Here is a 19503-nt window from a genome sequence, read left to right on the forward strand (position 1 = left end):
TAGTACGTACACCTAATATAAAAGGGCCTAACATAAAAAGTCCGAGCATAGATTAACTTTTATATTTTTACTAGACCATATGCCAAACAGTTGAGTCAAGATGCATAAAAAACTGTGCTCGGTTCTGCTTCTGCTTGCAGTGGCAGCTCCAAATATTGCACAAGGTGAGTATAGCTCTATCAGCTAAAAAAGAAATTGGATCTAGCTTGCAATATTGGCTGATCCCCAACAAATTTATGTAGTTGATGTGCTTACTTTCTGTACGATTTAGCCACCACTGCACCATTGCACTAGCACTGGGTACTGGAATACCATGTACCAATACAGTGCAGTGCAGTGTTGCAGGTGCACACACTTTTATATAGTTGTCATAGCTATGAACAGATCCTTATCTGCAGATGAAGACATGATGACAGTTTGCAGCTTTGAGGGAGACCTGAGATTGGCTGGAGGAGGTTCCAATGCCCTCAACGGGAGAGTGGAGGTGTGTTTCAACAACCGATGGGGGACGGTCTGCGACGATGACTGGGATGACAGAGATGCACAAGTTGTGTGCAGACAACTGGGGTACTCATCTCAAGGTACTATTGAAAGTGCAGTGGATATTCGGTATCCTGGTTAAAGTGTACCTCAGCCCTTGGAGCTTTGTGACACCTATTACTTGTGCCTTTAGGTGCCCGAGGCTATCGGGGAGAATTCGCACAATATGAGCCTGGAACTGGTCTCATCCACTTGGATAATGTCCGCTGCACAGGAGATGAGGAGGTATTAGCCAACTGCACTGCACAGGCTATTGGAGAACACAACTGCAACCACTTCGAAGATGCCGGGGTGCTATGTGAAGGTATGATACAGTTAGCAAGTGTGTGAGAAAGTCTACGTCTTTATAACCAGGTGTTTGCAATAAGAGGCCATTACTTTTGTCTCAGAAACATCTGTCACTTGGACTTTTAAGGTTTCTCATGTTAATTTCAGCCCTTACAAGTGCTGTGGAAGTTGGGCACTGGTCATACAGCAGCCTGCCAACTACCCTCGCTTGTTTGTCTATTATTGTTTGTCTATTACTGTTTGCTCTAAGATAAAGGTTACCACACTATAATAGCTAGTATATTTTGTTGATAAAATTAAAACAATAATGTAAACTGGCCAAAATTAATTTTTAGAGAGCTAGCTAAAAAAGTACTTCTCTGTCACGTCTTCTTGACTAAGTAACCCTAACCCTAGCCCTAGGAAGCTACTAACTCATATGTGAATTATATCTCATTCTCTCTCCTCTCTCTCACTCACTCTCTCTCTCTCTCTCTCTCTCTCTCTCTCTCTCTCTCTCTCTCTCTCTCTCTCTCTCTCTTCCACAGAGGCTGGTTTTTCCTGTGCGGATGGTGATATAAGACTACTGAACGGCAAGACAATGTACGAGGGTCGAGTTGAGGTCTGCCTGAACAACAAGTTTAGCACTATCTGCTCGAATGGCTGGGGGGCAGAGGAAGCTATGGTGGTGTGCAACCAGTTAGAATTCACTGAGGGCGGAAGTAAGTTCAGAGCTGCAAGAAAAAGTGATATTGCACCTGTGTAGATCTATATGTTTTAACTTACCAGTCACAGACATAACAACAAGACAGTTAATGTTTACTTCCTCACCACTTGTAGTTCCGTACTCAACAAGTAGAATCAGCTTTGGATTTGGTGTGGGGGATATTAGCTGGAATCGACTCAACTGTGTAGGCAATGAGAACAACCTCACCCAGTGCTCTTCTGACACCTCCTTCGATCTATTCTGCGATCACTACGATGACGTCGGAGTCCTCTGCCCTCGTAAGATGATCATCTTACTTTACTCTCACTCTAATATTATGTCCTCATTAGAACCTAACGCATCTTGTGCGGACGGAGATGTCAGACTATCAGGAGGACGCATCAGTTCTGAGGGCTTTGTGGAGATCTGCTTCAACGGGCACTGGGGCACCATCTGCCACAACGGATGGGACGAAAACGATGCTAATGTACTCTGTGGAGAGCTGGGATTCGTTAGAAATGGTCAGCTAGCAATTTCACTGTGCACCATAAGAGTACAGTACCAATAGTACTACATAGAGCACTTGAGGGTTTTCGTGCTGAGTCAATCAGCTTGTTTTTGAGTATTAATTTCTCTGCAGGGTCTGTTGCAATCAGATTCGGTAATTTGGGACGAGGAGATGATTTGATACTATTAGATAGAGTGGCATGCACTGGAAATGAGAGCAACTTGAATTCTTGCCCAAGATCTTCTACCGTTGGGGATAACTTTTGCACTCATCTTCAGGACGCTGGTGTCATCTGTGTTGGTATGTGCACGTGACAATTACAATACTACATTCTCTAGCATTAACCATTTGTGTAATTGTATGTACAGACCCCAACAACACGTGCACCAATGGTGACATACGATTGGTGGATGGGGAGACTTCAAACGAGGGAAGATTGGAGCTCTGTTTCAACAATCACTGGGGGACAGTATGTGACGATGATTTTGACAGTGTAGAGGCTGCTCTAGTGTGCAGGCTGCTCGGATTCAAGGAAGAAGGTAAAAGAAAAACTTAAAGTACTTTCCTCATTGACTTTCCTCATTGTTTCGGGAAGCCGTATGTATAATCCGAGATCATGTACCGTCAGTGGTTAGCTGACAGTGCTGCGTCATTACAAGGAAGCCACCTAGAGTGACCACATTAACTGTGACCCTGATCTCAAGTCTTCTTGGCATTTCTATAAGTGCAATAGAGTCTGACCATCTGTCTCAGTCACTCAAGGGCTGTTCTCATAGAGTTGACCTTGCATGTAGCTATCAAGCTTATGGGAACTGTAATGGGGTTCAAATGTGGTTCCTATCAACATGTGTGGTCATCTTGTAATGTACGTACACTGTACACGCTGTCATGTAGCTATTGTCTACGCACTCAGGTGCTGTTGGACTTCATGGTGCATTCTTTGGTGAGGGAGTTGGGATAATTTTCCTGGACAATTTAGAGTGTACTGGTAACGAGAGCAGCTTCCTTGAATGCTCCCATGTGGGTATTGGCAATAGCAACTGTCGCCATAGCGAGGATATCAGTATTCTGTGTCAAGGTGAGTGAGCTAGCTTACAATGCCTTGTGGTCACCCTCCGTAGCAAACACATGCAACCTAAATATGGTCACTCTCTGAAGAGGCTGTAAGTCTCAAATACCCAACAGGAAGCTATTAAAATCCCACAAGTACACTGATATGCACAAGGAAATGCAGCTGCCAAGGAAATGCAGCTGCACATGTTTTTTAGCCGACAGTGGTTGGCGTGTACGTATGCTTACAGTTCAGGTACTAAGCTTAAGCAAACCATCTTTGTTTCATCAACAGCTGCCAATAGCTCGTGCATAAACGGAGAGATCCGATTGATCAATGGTAGCGAGGCAAACTCAGGTCGTGTGGAGGTGTGTTTCAACGGACGGTTTGGGACAGTGTGTGATGACAATTGGGACATGCAAGATGCAACTGTCGTGTGCAATCAACTGGGCTACACTGGAGAAGGTGAGGGTCTGCCAAAGCAACCTTTCAGGAGATAATGGATAGTACACTAATGTGTGCATAGCGTTGTTGATTCTCAACTATCTTACCGAACTCCAGACCAATTAGTTGCACGTGTACATGTAGCTATATACACGTGTGTTTATACATTAGATTAACAAGAGAGGCAGAAATCAGAGTTTATCAGTCAATATAATACGTTAATTGATAAAAGTTTGAATACTATACAGTGTAAAAATTGGAGTGCAGCCAACTGACCAATAACTGCGTTAGCAACTGCATTACCTACACAGTGTGTAAATTGGTTGGCTGCTGCACTACTTAACTACATGAAATTGTTTTTATGACATTGCCTCAGGTGCTATTGGTCTGTCTGGTGCATACTTTGGACAAGGCACTGGTCCAATCTTCTTTGACAATACAGAGTGCAACCCAGCCAACCACTCCACCCTCATCTCCTGCTTTGATGTTGAGAACGAGGCTGGGGTACACAACTGTGACCATGTGGAGGATGCCTCCGTCATATGCCCTGGTAAGGGGGGGAGGGGTTGTGATCAAGTATGGTGCACTGACTGTTTACAGTAAACAGGATATTGAATGTTGTTTCTTAAATTGTGCAAAGTTTGATTAAGCACAAATACACATGTGTATACAAATATTATCAACATGTAGCTAACAATTATAATTTCAGTTGCTAATCGGACTTGTGGAGGTGCGCTCAACGGTGACATTCGTCTTGTCAACGGTAGCACTGAGTTGGAGGGCCGAGTGGAGTTGTGTCTGGATGGAGAGTGGGGGACCATTTGCGATAACTTCTGGACAGACAATGATGCAGCTGTTGTGTGCACACAGCTAAATTATGTACCCACTGACGCACAGGCTCTCAAAGGAGCTGCCTTCGGTCCAGGAGTGGGCGATATTTTTCTCGATCGGTTCTTCTGCGGTGGTGATGAGACCAAAATCACTGACTGCACCTATTTCACAGTAATCCCCGGGAGTTGCTCACATGATCAGGATGTGGGTGTGGTTTGTTCAGGTACGATAACACTGTATGTACAGTTCACTAATCCTACTGAATAAACACTAGCCAAGAAATTGTTGAGACTACAGCCAAAAATAATTTCACACCCTGTTTCATATAGTCGTATCGCACACAGATGCTGCATGTACTGATGGTGAGATCCGATTGGTCGATGGGCAGCTCCCTTCAGAGGGTCGAGTGGAGGTCTGCATCGGTAACCAATTTGGGACAGTGTGTGACGATGGATGGGACAGCAAAGATGCGGCTGTTGTCTGCAGACAGCTAGGATACAATGATGGAATAGGTAAAAAATTCCTGTAATTATCATAAATAATTGTCCGTTTATCCGTGTGTTTTATTTTTTGATCCCAGGTGCTCTTGCCCTCCCGCTGGCTTTCTTTGGCCGTGGTACTGCTCAAATCCTATTTGCCAATGTGGAATGCCTTGGAAACGAGACTGACTTGTTGAGCTGCTCCCATAAACGTGATCCTTTCTGCTTCCATTTTGAGGATGCAGGAGTCCTCTGTGAAAGTAAGCGATCTTTAGCCTGTGAATTGTGATAAGTTAAGCATCCATACAAGTCAAAGCTTTTGTAATTGTTTGAAGACGTGGGACGTGGGAGGGTGTTACTTGGCATGCATACAACAAGAGCCCATTACTCTGATGTGATTTACTAAAACAGTGTGACACGTACACCAAATTGACTTCAGAATAATTATAGTGTAGATCACTTTATGAGTGAGTGCTAAAATGCACCACTGTCTCCACAGGTGCCAACGACACTGCAATCTGTGAGAATAGTGACATCCGATTGGTCGGAGGATCTGGTCCGTACGAAGGCAATTTGGAGGTGTGCTTCAGTGGTAACTGGGGTACCGTGTGTGGCGACTTATGGGACTCCACAAATGCCCAAGTAGTGTGCACAATTCTTGGCTATGAGGCACAATACGCACTGTCTACAAGATCGGCTTATTTTGGTGTGGCTGATAATGGAATTATCATACTTGACAACGTGGATTGTGTGGGCAACGAGACAAATATCCTCCAATGTCCTAGTAACAACCCAGGGGACCATGACTGCTCACACTCATTGGATGCTGGTGTCATCTGCTCAGGTGTGTGTGCTAATTGTTGTTGCATGTCCTTAATTGGTATGCTTACTGTAAAGGCATTATGAGGGTTTCGTAGAATTCAGGTTTTTGCTATAGCAAGCCATATCAATTAGTGACTGATGTCGGTAGGTCTGTGAGGTTAATAGGTTTGTACAATAGCAAATTGTTCTTGTGGTTCAGGTTTATTCCCTAGCTACACAATGAGTAACAAAGAATATTGACGTGTGCAATCTCCCAACAATGAGAGCTGGTCATGTCAGCCGCCCACCTACCTAACCACTATGTCTGGCAGTCAGGCAGTCAGGCAGGCAGCATTCCGTCTGCTCTGACCAGATGGTCTAGTTGCAATGTTGCAATACCAGCATTACATCATTTATAGTGCTCTTTTCTATTCAATTATAATTATAAGCTAAGCCTGGCTAGAATCCATAGAAGCATATCTCGATCATCTGTTACAGGTCCTATTATTTTTCTCTCTCATGCAGTGACTAACTCGAGTTTTGATTGTCAGTCTGGAGAGATGAGGCTGGTGGGTGGGGAAACCCCCAATGAGGGGAGGGTGGAGGTATGCGTAAATGGAGAGTGGGGTACCGTCTGTGATGATCTTTGGGATGATTTTGCTGCCTCAGTCGTCTGCAGGGTACTCGGATATGGAGAAGAAAGTAAATATCAGATATTACGCATTGTACATGTTGCTGCACTATGTAGATGCTGTGTACTGATTAACTACATGCGTGTACTCTATCACAATGTCATTATTGTGTCATTGACAATGTAGTATACTACAAGTGCAGGTCATTGTGTGAATTATCACCACGTAACCACGTGGGTCCACCACTGTGCATGTGTCTTACCACCTATATAGTATCACATATACCACAACCTTAACCGCATGCACAGATGCTCAAGCGATTGGTGAAGCAGAGTTTGGACAGGGTAGTGGTGTAATCCTGATATCCAGTGTAGTCTGCACTGGGACTGAGACGAGTCTATTGGATTGCCCACTGCAAGGACCAAGTACACTCTGCTCGCATAGAGAGGACGCAAGTGTCATTTGCAACCGTAAGCTAAACAGTCTGTCTTACACGTAACAGGCTCATTTCCTCAACCAACGCAACCAACGCTTCCCTAAACGAACACTTTCACAATAGGCCACACTTCACACTTCCCTGTAATTATAACCACACTTACATATGAATGTAAAGTAAAAATTCATCCTTGTATGACATGTTTTGATTTGGTAATCGTATCTTTTCAGGACCGATATGCTTTGACGGAGAGATCCGATTGGTCAACGGAATGAGTGCGTGGGAGGGAGATGTGGAGTTGTGTCAGGACAGAGAGTGGAGTGGAAGTGTGTGTGATACTTTCTGGGACAACAGAAATGCTGAAGTGGTCTGCAATCAGCTGGGCTACCCCAGTCAAGGTTTGTATAGTAGCTTATACTATGACCAGCTGATATAATACTCACAGTAGCGGTAACCTGTTAGCATGCATAATTATGAAGGAGGATCGAATAGGTCAATCTACTCATTTTCTGTTAGGTGTTGTACCAAGCAGCTCTTACATGTACGTGTTGGTCTGTCAGAGGAGCTACGTACATGTAGTGTGCAAGCCACCCACACATGTAGTGTGCAAGCCACACCCACACATTGCAAACTCTATAACGTATTATACTGTAACGGTTACTACATATATACTGACTCACCTCTGTACAGGTGCTGTGGCTACCCGAGGTTCGTTTTTTCGCGGACCAATAGCTCCATATATTATAAACCTGGTGGACTGCGGTGGTAATGAGAGCAGCCTGCTCGAGTGCCAATACATCAGATCGACCTTCTTCTGTTTCGGCAATGCCGGAGTCATTTGCCCTACAATAAGTGAGATTTATATTAGCTTACATCTCCTTAACTATTGTGCTATGTAGGTAGAGCTCTAGTGTACTTGTGCATCATGCATGCTTCTATAACACTATAGTCATACTACCCTCTGATTAAGGGTTCATTCTTTTTGTTTGTGTGTACCTGCTACGAAACGTAAATGAGCCTTACCGTACTTGTTACTCAGATGAGACAAACAGCTGCACAAATGGTGATGTTCGTCTTGGTGATGGAAGCAATGAGTATGAGGGTAGAGTGGAGATGTGTTTGCATGGTCGATGGGGGACTGTCTGTGATGACAGCTGGGACAGCAGAGATGCTCAAGTCGTTTGTAGACAACTGGGATACACTGGTAAAGAAAGTGCATGGACATATGCAGATACATTTGTGTTTAGCATAAATAGTTTTTCAAGTCTGCATCATTTGAATTTTAGGCACCAACAACTCTGGAATAGCAGTGCCGGCAAGAAGGGCAAAGTTCGGACCAGGAAACGGCTTTATCATTCTGGATGAGGTCAACTGCAACGGCTCTGAGCCTTCTCTACTGCAGTGCAGAGCTGCCGAATTAGGTGTACACAATTGCGGGCCATCAGAGGATGCTTCAGTCTACTGTCCATGTGAGTGAAGCTTCCTTGACACTCTTTACCCACTGATTCAGAAGTTTGTGTACATTTTTTTATTGTCTATTCTGGGCTTGCTCCTGAACCTCCTGGTAGTCATAGAAACTCTCAGCGGAACTTCTAATAAGCAGACTACACACATTGGAGACTCAAATTCACTATACCTATTCTTATAGATCCTGGGTCTCCTTGTCCGAATGGAGATGTGCGATTGGCTGATGGAGACAAAGAGGACCGAGGGAGAGTGGAGTTCTGTGTGGGTGGAGTCTGGCACACCATTTGTGCCGATAGCTTTTGGACCAACCAAGATGCACAAATTGTGTGTCGCCAGCTGGGATACCCGGCACCTGAGAGTGAGTATAATATTACATGTATATTAGGGGGGTAGGCAGAATATAGGTTTAATAGGGCTAGGATGAAGTAATTATTTTACCTCCTATAAATCTATACGGTAATTTTCGAGGGCAAATATTTTCGTGGATTTGCGAATTTCACCAAGCTGCGAAAATGCCTGTATGAAAGTCACCCAAAAAACTGCTATCCTCGAAAATATTATACGCAAAATTGGCTAATATGCGAAAAAAATTAGACCTTCGAAAATGACCCGCTATAGAGTATATGCCTCACCCACACCCCACCTACCACAGATGCTATCTCTATCACTGTTGGGGGTGGAAGTGGCCCCATACAGGTAACACACCTCCAGTGCAGTGGAAACGAGGCACGAATCACCGACTGTCCTGTACCAGACTTCGCTCTCATCAGTCTCGCTTGCTCGTCACATGACAGCGACGCTGGCGTCATCTGTATACCAGGTATAGCTGTACTATAGTGTTGGTAGCTTCAGTTGAAGTTGAAATTTAGAATTTAGGATTAGGGCATTGCAAAGTTTGTACTTTGTTTATAACTAATAGTATAAGTGTACATAGGATGTTTGTTTAACTTTATATGATCTATTGTAGATATTGACAACACAACATGTTACAATGGTGAAGTGAGATTGGTGGAGGGGATGACTGCCAATGAAGGTCGAGTGGAGGTGTGCTTTGCCAACCGATGGGGTACCATCTGTGACGACTCTTTTGGGGCAGAGGAGGCCAGGGTTATCTGCAGACAGCTTAACTATACTGAGAATGTTAATTCATCACTGGCCATTGGTAGAGGTTTCTTTGGTCAGGGGCAGGTGCCTATCCACCTGGACGACTTGATGTGTGAAGGTGATGAGCGGACGCTGCTCGAGTGTATTCATAACGGAGTGGGGTTACACAACTGTGGACACGCTGAGGATGCCGGAGTGGTGTGTATTGGTGAGTAGTGCTATGCTTGTACATGTATATATTAGGGAGACTCTTTTATTACGAACACATGATCAATAGTGTGAACACATCTATAGTGTTTTGTGCACAAACTATTCATCTGGGTGCCAGGCCTTTAGTCATTTAGCTTTCTCCAGGGTATCCATTCGGAGGGATAAGACGCATTTTTTCGAGTCCTGCAAGCTACTTGTGCACATGCATGTACATGTACCCTCTATCTTTTAAGACATCTGAAACATCAATTCTTTTTTTATCTAGCACCAAATCCAAATTGTGACACGGGAGATGTTCAATTAGTCAACGGCAAAACGAAGTTCGAAGGTCGTCTGGAGGTGTGTCTTGGAGGCAGATGGGGGACAGTGTGTGACGATGATTTTGACAATCTCGACGCCACCGTGGTGTGCAGACAACTAGGCTTCTCAAACAATAGTATGTTGTATGATTTCTAACCTTTCATAGCCACTTATGCACCTCTCTCCTTGTAGTTTCCATTGCTACGGATGCTCTGGAATATGGTATTGGTGAAGGTCTCATCTTCCTGGACGAGCTCGACTGCACTGGGTCCGAGAGAGGACTGCTCGAGTGTTCCAGTAACGACCCTGGCATACACAACTGTTTCCACGGCGAGGACGTTGGAGTTATCTGTCTGACCTCCAATTCCAGTGAGTATCTCAGTACTGAATGGACACACAGTGTGCCTCAAATAAATAGTGTTCAGCTTTTATTAAGCCATAAAGTATAGACACAGTGTACCGGCCCCAAGATTAAGAAAGTACGTATTCAGTATATTGAAGTATAAACCAGACAGCTTTGCACTGTTGGAGGACCATATACATGTATATACAACAGCTGTAGTAGCTTTCTTATATAAGCATTGTTTGGTTTGTGCCCCAGCTCGCAGCTGTACCTCTGGTGATGTGCGACTGGTGGGTGGAGCCAGAGATAATGAGGGTAATGTGGAGGTGTGTCTGAATGACCAGTGGACGAGTGTATGCAGCCAGGGCTGGGACAGGAAGGATGCAGCTGTCCTCTGTAACTCTCTCGGCTATGACGGAAACAGTAAGATATCAGCTTAGTGCCACTATACAGTGATGTGCACAGAAGTGTTGAGCTGGTGGGTATTTTCAATCCTCAATTCAAGTCAACACACCCAAATTTACCTCTTTTTTAGCCTATATACTAGGCCTAGGTGGTTCGTACCAACCAACACCGACTATGTATACAATCAAAGACTTCATTGTCAACTGCAATGTCTCATTTTTAAACAAGCAGTTTGTTTAAGTGTCCATTGCCTTCTCTTTTCCTCTTAGACTCTCTTTCAGTCTCGAATTCATTCTTTGGAAGAGGCTTTAATGGTGCACCCTCAGTGTCTGGGGTCAACTGTGTGGGGAATGAGACTGACCTCTTCAACTGCACTTACACCACCCCTGGAAACTGTAACTCAAACCAGATTGCTGGTGTCCTTTGCCCGCCAGGTGAATCATGCATATCAATAATAATAAATCAGTTCTCGTTATGTACAGCAAAAATGAATGATTAATTACTGAACAATGTTTTACTACTCTCTCAGTGATTCCGGCTAATTGTACTAACGGTGACATTCGATTGATCGGAGGGAGGACTGTATATGAAGGTCGAGTAGAGATGTGTCTCCATGGCTACTGGGGAGGGGTGTGTCCATCTGATGCTCACTGGGGCTATAGTGACGCCACTGTAGTGTGCAGACAACTGGGATACACAGAAAATGGTTTGAGGAAATATGCAGATGACTTCATAAATGTGGCATGCTGATGTAGTGTAACACACACTGACCTACATTGTCACACATGTATTGTCACAGTAGTACAGTATATGCAACAAGTCATATTTCCTTTGTGTTCTTTCCCAAAATGGGAAAAGTTGAGTTTAGGGTCTAGTCGAAATGTCTCTCTTTGAAAAAAGGGCTATTTTTTATACACTACAGTACTAGTTATAATTATATGTGCCATCCTTTGTACCTTAGAGGCATACACTTACCTAGTGAATATTATAAAGTACATGTACTGCTTTCCCACACAGGTATTGCTGTTGCTTCAAACAACTTTGATCGTTTTGAAACCAGATCCAGAAGTTTGTATCTCCTGGGTAAGGTGCAGTGTACAGGCAATGAGACCACCCTACTCGAGTGTAGGGCCAGTGAGCTAGGAGATGAAGTATCATGTGCATCATTTGAGGTTGCTGGTGTCTTCTGTCCCTGTAAGTAATTTGTACATGTAGACAGCTAGACTTCCAAGCAGTTACAGAGAATCAATGTACATGCACTTTTAAGTAGTATCTTGCATGAGGGCTTCAAAGTGTTAAGTCTTAGTGTTGCTATTCTTACAGCTTGTATATAGCTTGTCAGTTAAAAATAATTTGAATTGCTTACTAAGATTGTCCTGTAATTTACTCGTGTGAGAACAAGACTGTCATCTCCCCATGCACTCCCATGCAGACCCAAGCAGTGGGTGTAGAAACGGTGATGTGCAGCTAGTAAATCAGGGGAACGAACACAGTGGACGTGTGGAGTTGTGTGTGGGTGGAGTCTGGAAGTCACTCTGTGTAGATCCGTTCTTCCATGTCTGGAGCAACAGAAATGCACAAGTTGTGTGTCGACAACTGGGCTATGAAAATGTAGAAAGTAAGGCATTTTATATAGCTAATAGGCAAGTAAACATGTAATATAAATGTTTCAAAGTTTCAACGTTCTAAAAAATGAGATCTGCGGCGGTGGTGTGGTCCATTGTGTCCGTAAATTTATCTCATTTATTATTATCTCACAGACGCTGTTAGCATTGTTGTCCCTAGTAGCACTGACTTTGGTTTTGACTTGTTTCTTAGTTATATTGATTGTCTTGGTAACGAGAGCACCCTTGTCAGTTGTGACTTACAACAAAGTGGTTTCCCTTTCGAGGCATGTCTATTTGCAGACACGTATGCAGCCGTCATTTGTCAATGTAAGTGCTCTATGTTCATGTGCTACTAACTACTATGCTGCACAAATATACGATAAAATGTGCAAAAATATACAACATACATGTATGTAGACGTACTAAATTTGATAATGCTGTAAATATATGTACCTAGAGACAATCTTGAATTATAATCATCTCTCTTTTCAATGCAGCACCTGAGCCTTGTACAAATGGTAACATTCGATTGGTCGATGGAGCGGCAGACTTTGAAGGTCGTGTTGAGATTTGCTTGAACAACGTATGGGGCACAGTGTGTGATGACGCATGGGGCAGCCCTGAGGCACAGGTAGTGTGTAGGCAGCTGGGCTTCACAAACGACATTGAAGGGTCCGTGCCTTTCAGCGGTGCTTATTTCGGAGTGGGTATTGTCCCGATTCATTTAGATGAGCTGGAGTGTGACGGTGATGAATTGATGCTCTCCGACTGTGGGCATTCGGGGGTGGGCATTCATAACTGTGGGCACCATGAAGATGCTGGAGTCATCTGTGTATCTAGTGAGTTGCTATGTACATGTACATGCAGTATATATTAATAGAGAAATTGATATTGCCGTGAGTTATGAATTCTTATTGTAGCTATGCATAGAAATTATTGCAATGCACTTTTCAATTTTTTTGTTGTGTCCTCACCGTGTAGACAATGCAACAGGCTGCACATATGGAGACCTTCGCCTAGTTGGTGGAACTTCTGATCTTGAGGGTCGACTGGAGGTGTGTGCTGGAGGGAGATGGGGGACAGTGTGTGACGATGAGTTCAACGAAATAGATGCCAGTGTGGTCTGTAGACAGCTGGGCTACTATCCTGAGAGTAAGTATCCTTGATGCTCGGCCTTAGCGGATTATGCTAGCAGGGGAAAATAAGTACTCCTGCATGAGCATTGAGAATAATGCTGGCACATCTTCTGAGTTTGACGAGAAAAATAGGCATAAACGAAAATATGTGTAAGTTTCAACGCCAAAAAACATCACTGAGCTGTTTGTTTTCCAACAACTTGAATCTTATCAGTTTGAGAATCAATAAATTATACATGAGAATCAACTCTTGATGTACATGTAGTTAGTAGCATAATTGAAGGGGGATGAAAAAAAATAAGAGACTACATTGTAACTAGAGAATAAAAGAAAAGAAAAAATTAATAGGTAACCAATTGAGCATAATCCGCCAAGGCCTACTTAAGCTACGTACGTACATGTTTAAATGACATGCATTGCGTTTCTGTCCAGATGCTATGTTTGAGGACAGTGGAGTGTTTGGTGAAGGGAATGGTTTGATCTTCCTTGATAACCTGCTCTGTATCGGTAATGAGACCAGGCTGATTGACTGTCCACATAACGGATTGGGTGCCAACAACTGTTTCCACGATGAGGACGTTGGAGTGAGGTGTACGGAACTCCCTCCCACCACCAACCCCCCCACTACCAACACTACAGGCACTCCAGGTGGGTGCCTGGTTCCTTTTATATACAGTACTCTCTCGATCATTACTTAATATTTTGTCTTGGAAAATTGGTTCTAAAATTTTTATTGGGAGTCTCCTAGGAGTTAGTAATAGAAGAGGCTTACAATGATAGCAGTGATAATTACGTACATGTATATACACAAACAAACTCCTGTTCCTCATTCATTTTGAAAGTACTAGAATCGGCTCTGTAACTAGAGTTTTGATGGTCCAATTCTGAAAGCTTAGAAGGAGACCGTTGATGGTATACTCAAACCTTAAATTTGGAACAGGCCATAATTATGGTATTTGTCAAAAAACGAGGCCAAAAATAGACTTTTGATTTCAAAACCTCATCATCTGAAAGGCCTATATCTAAAATTGTTATTGACCAACGGAACTAAAGTTATGGCCATTTAAAAATGCTCTCCATTTAACGCTACTTTGTTCTTCCACTCACTGCTATGGTGTCTGCAGCTCCCAGCTGTATGGAAGGTTCTGTGGAGCTGAGAGGCATAGGAGCCACTCAGGCTAGCGAGGGTACAGTGCAGCTGTGCAAGGATGGCCAATGGGGCACCATTTGTGATGATGACTGGGAAACAGCTGATGCTGTTGTCGTGTGCAGGCAACTCGGACTCATGACTGATGGTAGGTAGACATAAAGAACTCATTCATGTGTGCGTCTACACAAAGCACATTGTAAGCTAACTGTGCATCTATGCTTATTGTACAACGCAATTCATCTTCCTAGTCATAATTATTTTGCTTTTAGAATGTATCTTTAACTATTCACATTCTTCTCTAAGGTGCTATCGGAGTACGAGGAGCATTCTTTGGTCGAGGGGATGGGCCTATCCACATCCTGTCCATTCATTGCCAGGGTTCAGAGTCCTCTATCGCAAACTGCCCTGTGTCCAACTCCGCCCTATTTTGCGGTCATCACGAGGACTCTGGTGTTATCTGCCCTCCAGATCAGCCGCAAAACTGCACAAATGGTGCTGTTCGTCTTGGTGATGGGAGCAATGAGTATGAGGGTAGAGTGGAGATGTGTTTGCATGGTCGATGGGGGACTGTCTGTGATGACAGCTGGGATAGCAGAGATGCTCAAGTCGTCTGTAGACAACTGGGATACACAGAGAATGGACTACCTTGGGCTGCACATGGAGCAAACTTCGGAGAGGGTAGTGGTTTCATTCTTTTGGACGAGGTGAACTGTCAGGGAGCAGAGAACACATTGCTAGGCTGTAGAGCATCAGATATTGGTATTCACAACTGCAGATCTTCTGAGGATGCTGGAGTCTTCTGCCCCTGTGAGTCAGCTCAATGACCATGTTATTAGGTTATTATAATTAGTTACTGACTGTATGAGGTTATCATTGTGCTTCGTTTGGAATGTTTAAGATGAAAAGTTGATGCCACTCACGTGTATTATTGTATACATCATATATTTGAGTCTATTTCAATAGCACAGTAATCACTCATGCCCCTTCCCTGCCAGATCCTGGCATGAACTGTAGTAATGGAGAGATCCGATTGGTTAATGGTGATATGGATAATACGGGACGAATGATTTCGGGACGAGTGGAAGTGTGCGTTGGTGGGACGTGGAGTACTGTGTGTGCTGACTTCAACTGGGACGATCGAGAAGCTAGGACAGTCTGCAGGCAGCTGGGCTACACTGACTTGTCTGGTGAGCTTGCTGCTTGCAATTAACTTACATGTAATATGCATTTACAGTAACACTACCAAGTACATGCAGAAGGTGGTCACATTGTACATTGTATGTGTCTACCAATGTGTAATACCTGCCAACACACACACACACATACGTACACTTATCCACCCATGGGTTATCACAACAACAAAAATTCCTTCTCCCATTACTGTGTCACCGGTGTGTATTACAGCATTTAAAGTGTCATATTCCCCCCCCCCCCCCCCAGATGCTCTGGCATTGAGTGGTGCAGTGTACGGAGAGGGGGAGAATCCAATTCTCGTGGGCTCCCTCAACTGCTCAGGGGAGGAGAGTGAGCTGTTTAGATGCAGTACTTTAGGAGGCATCCGCTTCACCTGCACACATGCTAATGATGCAGGAGTGGAATGTGTAGGTACGTCTTCCAATAATCTGAAAGTGTACTTTTTTGTTCAAAACCACCCTCTTTTGCTGAAATACGCACTGCACTCTCTTATCTTGTGCTTTCTTGGTAGGAGACAACGTGTTTGTCTGTGATGATGGGGATATTCAACTGGTGAATGGAGCCACTCCTAACGAGGGTCGAGTGGAGATCTGCTTCAACAACCACTGGGGTACTATCTGTGATGACCAATGGGGACCTCAGGAGGCAACGGTGGTGTGCAGACAGCTGGGCTATGGTGATGGTGAAGGTACGTACATTACATGTTATTCTAGCCAGACGTGTATACCATTTGTGTTAATGTGAGCTTGTAGACCGTGCAAGCCATCCTTATTCAATTCTACATAATTAGAGCTAAACAATAATAATGGTACTGACAGTATCAATTTGTTAAAGAGCTCTGTAGTATCATTACAGTACCCAAATATGATGTCTGCAAATACTGATATTTGCATAAAGTGTGTACATGCTACAGGAGCTGTGGCCATTCCCAGAGCATTCTTTGGTGAGGGTACAGGGCGTATCCACCTGGACGATGTCAACTGTGAGCGCACTGAGACGTCACTCATGCAGTGCCAAAGCAGCGAAGTCTCAAACCACAACTGTGGACACAGTGAGGATGCTGGAGTCATTTGCATAGGTGAGTTACGCACCATCTCCATCTGTTGGCTGTAGCAATTTTAGGGTCTAGACTAGTAGTAAAAGTGCACAGTCTACTATTTGTGCTACATTGCTGGACATTATATTCATTTCTTTATATTAGTTGCCAACGCTACCTGTGTGTATGGAGACCTTCGCCTAGTGGGTGGAGCTTCTGATCTTGAGGGTCGACTGGAAGTGTGTATTGGAGGGAGATGGGGGACAGTGTGTGACGATGATTGGGACGAGAAGGAAGCACAGGTGGTGTGTAGGCAGCTGGGTTTCTCTCAAGAAGGAGCCGTCCCTCTAAAAAGAGCATTCTTCGGACAGGGTACCGGTCCTATCTTCTTTGATGAGTCAAACTGTCTTGGAAACGAGAGCATGCTCATCGAGTGTCCTAGCTCTGGAGTGGCTGTGCACAACTGTCTACATTCCGAGGATGCAGCTGTCATCTGTCAACGTGAGCCCATTTTTGTTTGTTGAGTTGTGTCGAGTAACGTTGTGATGATGACCATCCTTACCAACGATATAAGTGCATGTATATACACAATATCTGCAGCATTGTGACTCTTTGAGCATTGTATATAGACACAGCACTACTAGCTTCAATTTAGAGGCTATAGTGATTTCTATGTGGGTCAAACACTTTTTAAAAGATTACATTCTTACATGTACTGTTTTCTGCAGCGCTTCCATGTACCAATAACAATGTTCGTTTGATTGGAGGTCTCGACCAGTTCAACGGCATCCCTCAAGTGTGTGCCAACCAATTATGGGGATCCATTTGTACCGATGATTTCAACCCCCAAACAGCCAGCGTGATTTGTGATGGGCTTGATTCTAACAAAACTGGTGCTCTTCAAGTTCCCTCCTCTCTGTTTACACTTGCTAATGCTGATACAAGCAATACCTTTAGTCTCAATGTCACCTGTGATGATAATGACTGTTCCTTTGTTCCAAATTCTCTCTCAACCTGTACCAATTTTGCGGGTGTCTTGTGTCCCTCTATACTGGATAACGAGGCAGAGAGGGTGTGCCGGTCAGGAGAGGTGAGGCTGGGTGGTACCGTGGATGGCTCTCAAGGAAGAGTAGAAGTGTGCTTCAACAACATCTGGGGGACCGTCTGTGATGACTCATGGGACGACAATGGTGCAGCTGTCGTGTGCAGACAACTAGGACTGCCAAGTGATGGTGAGTGATACATACCAAACTGATTACAAGACAGATGGCAGTAGCTAGTACCAGAGGAGGTCCGACATGCGTGCACGAATCACTACGACAATACAAGTGGTAGTGTATTTGGCCTGAATGTTATCAATACACTGAACTTGTAGCTATTCGTGCACGCTGCCTGAGCTAGTATACTGTATGCTATGCTGTGCTGTTATTTTGATATCATATTGCTGAATGTCTTTTTTTATGTAGCTGCGTTTGCTGAGATGGAGGGAAAGTTTGGACCAGGGGTGGGGCCAATCTACCTGGACGATGTCAAATGTTCTGGCACAGAGTCCCATATTCTAGAGTGCTCTCAACTGCCGCTTGCCTCCATACACAACTGTGCCCACAGTGAGGATGCCACTGTGGCCTGCCCAGGTGAGGGTTTGTGTGAGAGTCATACGTAACTCCATTCACTATAGATTTATGCACTATATTGATACCGTATAGCGCGAGGGACTTAAATTTTGTGGAATGGCCTCTAAAAGCAATCAATTTCGTGGGTTAACTGCTTACCAGAAGCCACGCCTTTAATCTTTGCACGTTTTAGCAGATTCAAAAACAATTTTTGTAGAATTAATTTTCTGGGAGGATTGCTAACCCTCCTTGAAAATTTCGCGCTATACAGTAAAATGTATGCTACTGTTTTTTTACATAAACAAGAATGTACACATGTACAGCACTTATGATATCCGTAGAGATGTACTGATATGTTTGGAATTTACTATTATAATAACTTGTCCAAAAGGAGTTGAAGTGACTACCGCTGCTCCCCCCACGACCTCTGCTCCCCCCACTACCGCTGCTCCCCCCACTACCACTGCTCCCCCCACTACCACTGCTCCCCCCACTACCACTGCTCCCCCCACTACCACTGCTCCCCCCACGACCACTGCTCCCCCCACAACCACTGCTCCCCCTACAACCGCTACTACCTCCACTACCACTGCTCCCTCCACTACCACTAGTACTAAAGAGCCACCAAGTGTCAACGTAGCTGGTCAGAACGGGTCCAGCATGGTTGCCATAATTGTGCCTCTCGTCCTGATTATTATTCTGCTCATTCTCATCATTGTGGTGGTTCTGATCATCTTCTTAGTCTACAGGGCTCGCAAGTGAGGACAACCCACACACACATTTGAATACACACCATAATTATGCTGTACGATCACACACATTTGCGTACAGTAGAGGAAATGAAAATGGTTGGAAAAGAAAAATTGTATGGTTATTATTATTAATTTTACTGCGATATGAGTGTCCACATCATGCGTAATTACCCACACACATACAATTAACAGATCTGGTAAATTTTCATTCAGAAGCTTTGAAGACGAGCGTCCAATCGTGAGCTCCGATTCCTTCTCTTCTGAAGCACCCATTAATAAAGATTTAGAACTGGTTGAGAAAACTGATCAGTTTTAACCATTTAAGCCGAACTACTTGTATACCTATTCCTGAACTGTTGTACACATTTAATAATGCACACACGAATCAATATTGTTAACTCTTTTTTTCTCTTTTCAATAATTGTATGCTGTGTACGCACGTACGTGCATGTCTGTCGGACTATAAGACTGTAGTAATGATTAGTCTCGCG

General features: G+C 44.0%; 1 protein-coding gene across 2 annotated transcripts; it reads left to right on the top strand.

The window, feature by feature from the left end:
- Positions 1–18: 18 nt before the first annotated feature.
- Positions 19–19436, top strand: LOC135349910 (deleted in malignant brain tumors 1 protein-like). 2 transcript variants are annotated; one of them, XM_064548565.1, is made up of 46 exons: positions 19–164; positions 399–581; positions 674–844; positions 1356–1529; positions 1648–1812; positions 1864–2034; positions 2154–2321; positions 2390–2560; positions 2935–3099; positions 3367–3537; positions 3893–4066; positions 4226–4570; positions 4692–4859; positions 4928–5086; positions 5326–5670; positions 6153–6329; positions 6568–6729; positions 6926–7093; positions 7386–7547; positions 7735–7899; positions 7982–8164; positions 8344–8520; positions 8815–8982; positions 9130–9474; positions 9742–9912; positions 9969–10145; positions 10378–10542; positions 10794–10958; positions 11054–11230; positions 11542–11718; positions 11957–12142; positions 12285–12458; positions 12629–12970; positions 13113–13283; positions 13700–13915; positions 14392–14562; positions 14721–15224; positions 15413–15604; positions 15858–16022; positions 16123–16299; positions 16525–16689; positions 16813–17148; positions 17376–17879; positions 18114–18281; positions 18652–19018; positions 19205–19436. In XM_064548565.1, exons 1-46 carry the CDS (start codon positions 101–103, stop codon positions 19326–19328), a joined length of 9495 nt encoding a protein of 3164 aa, XP_064404635.1. In that variant the 5' UTR covers positions 19–100; the 3' UTR covers positions 19329–19436. The 2 variants fall into 2 exon arrangements, with proteins under 2 accessions (XP_064404635.1, XP_064404636.1); XM_064548566.1 differs by having other exon boundaries at positions 19226–19436.
- The last annotated feature ends 67 nt before the right edge of the window (positions 19437–19503 follow it).

Source organism: Halichondria panicea, chromosome 16, assembly GCF_963675165.1.
Source record: "Halichondria panicea chromosome 16, odHalPani1.1, whole genome shotgun sequence".
NCBI lineage: Eukaryota > Metazoa > Porifera > Demospongiae > Suberitida > Halichondriidae > Halichondria > Halichondria panicea.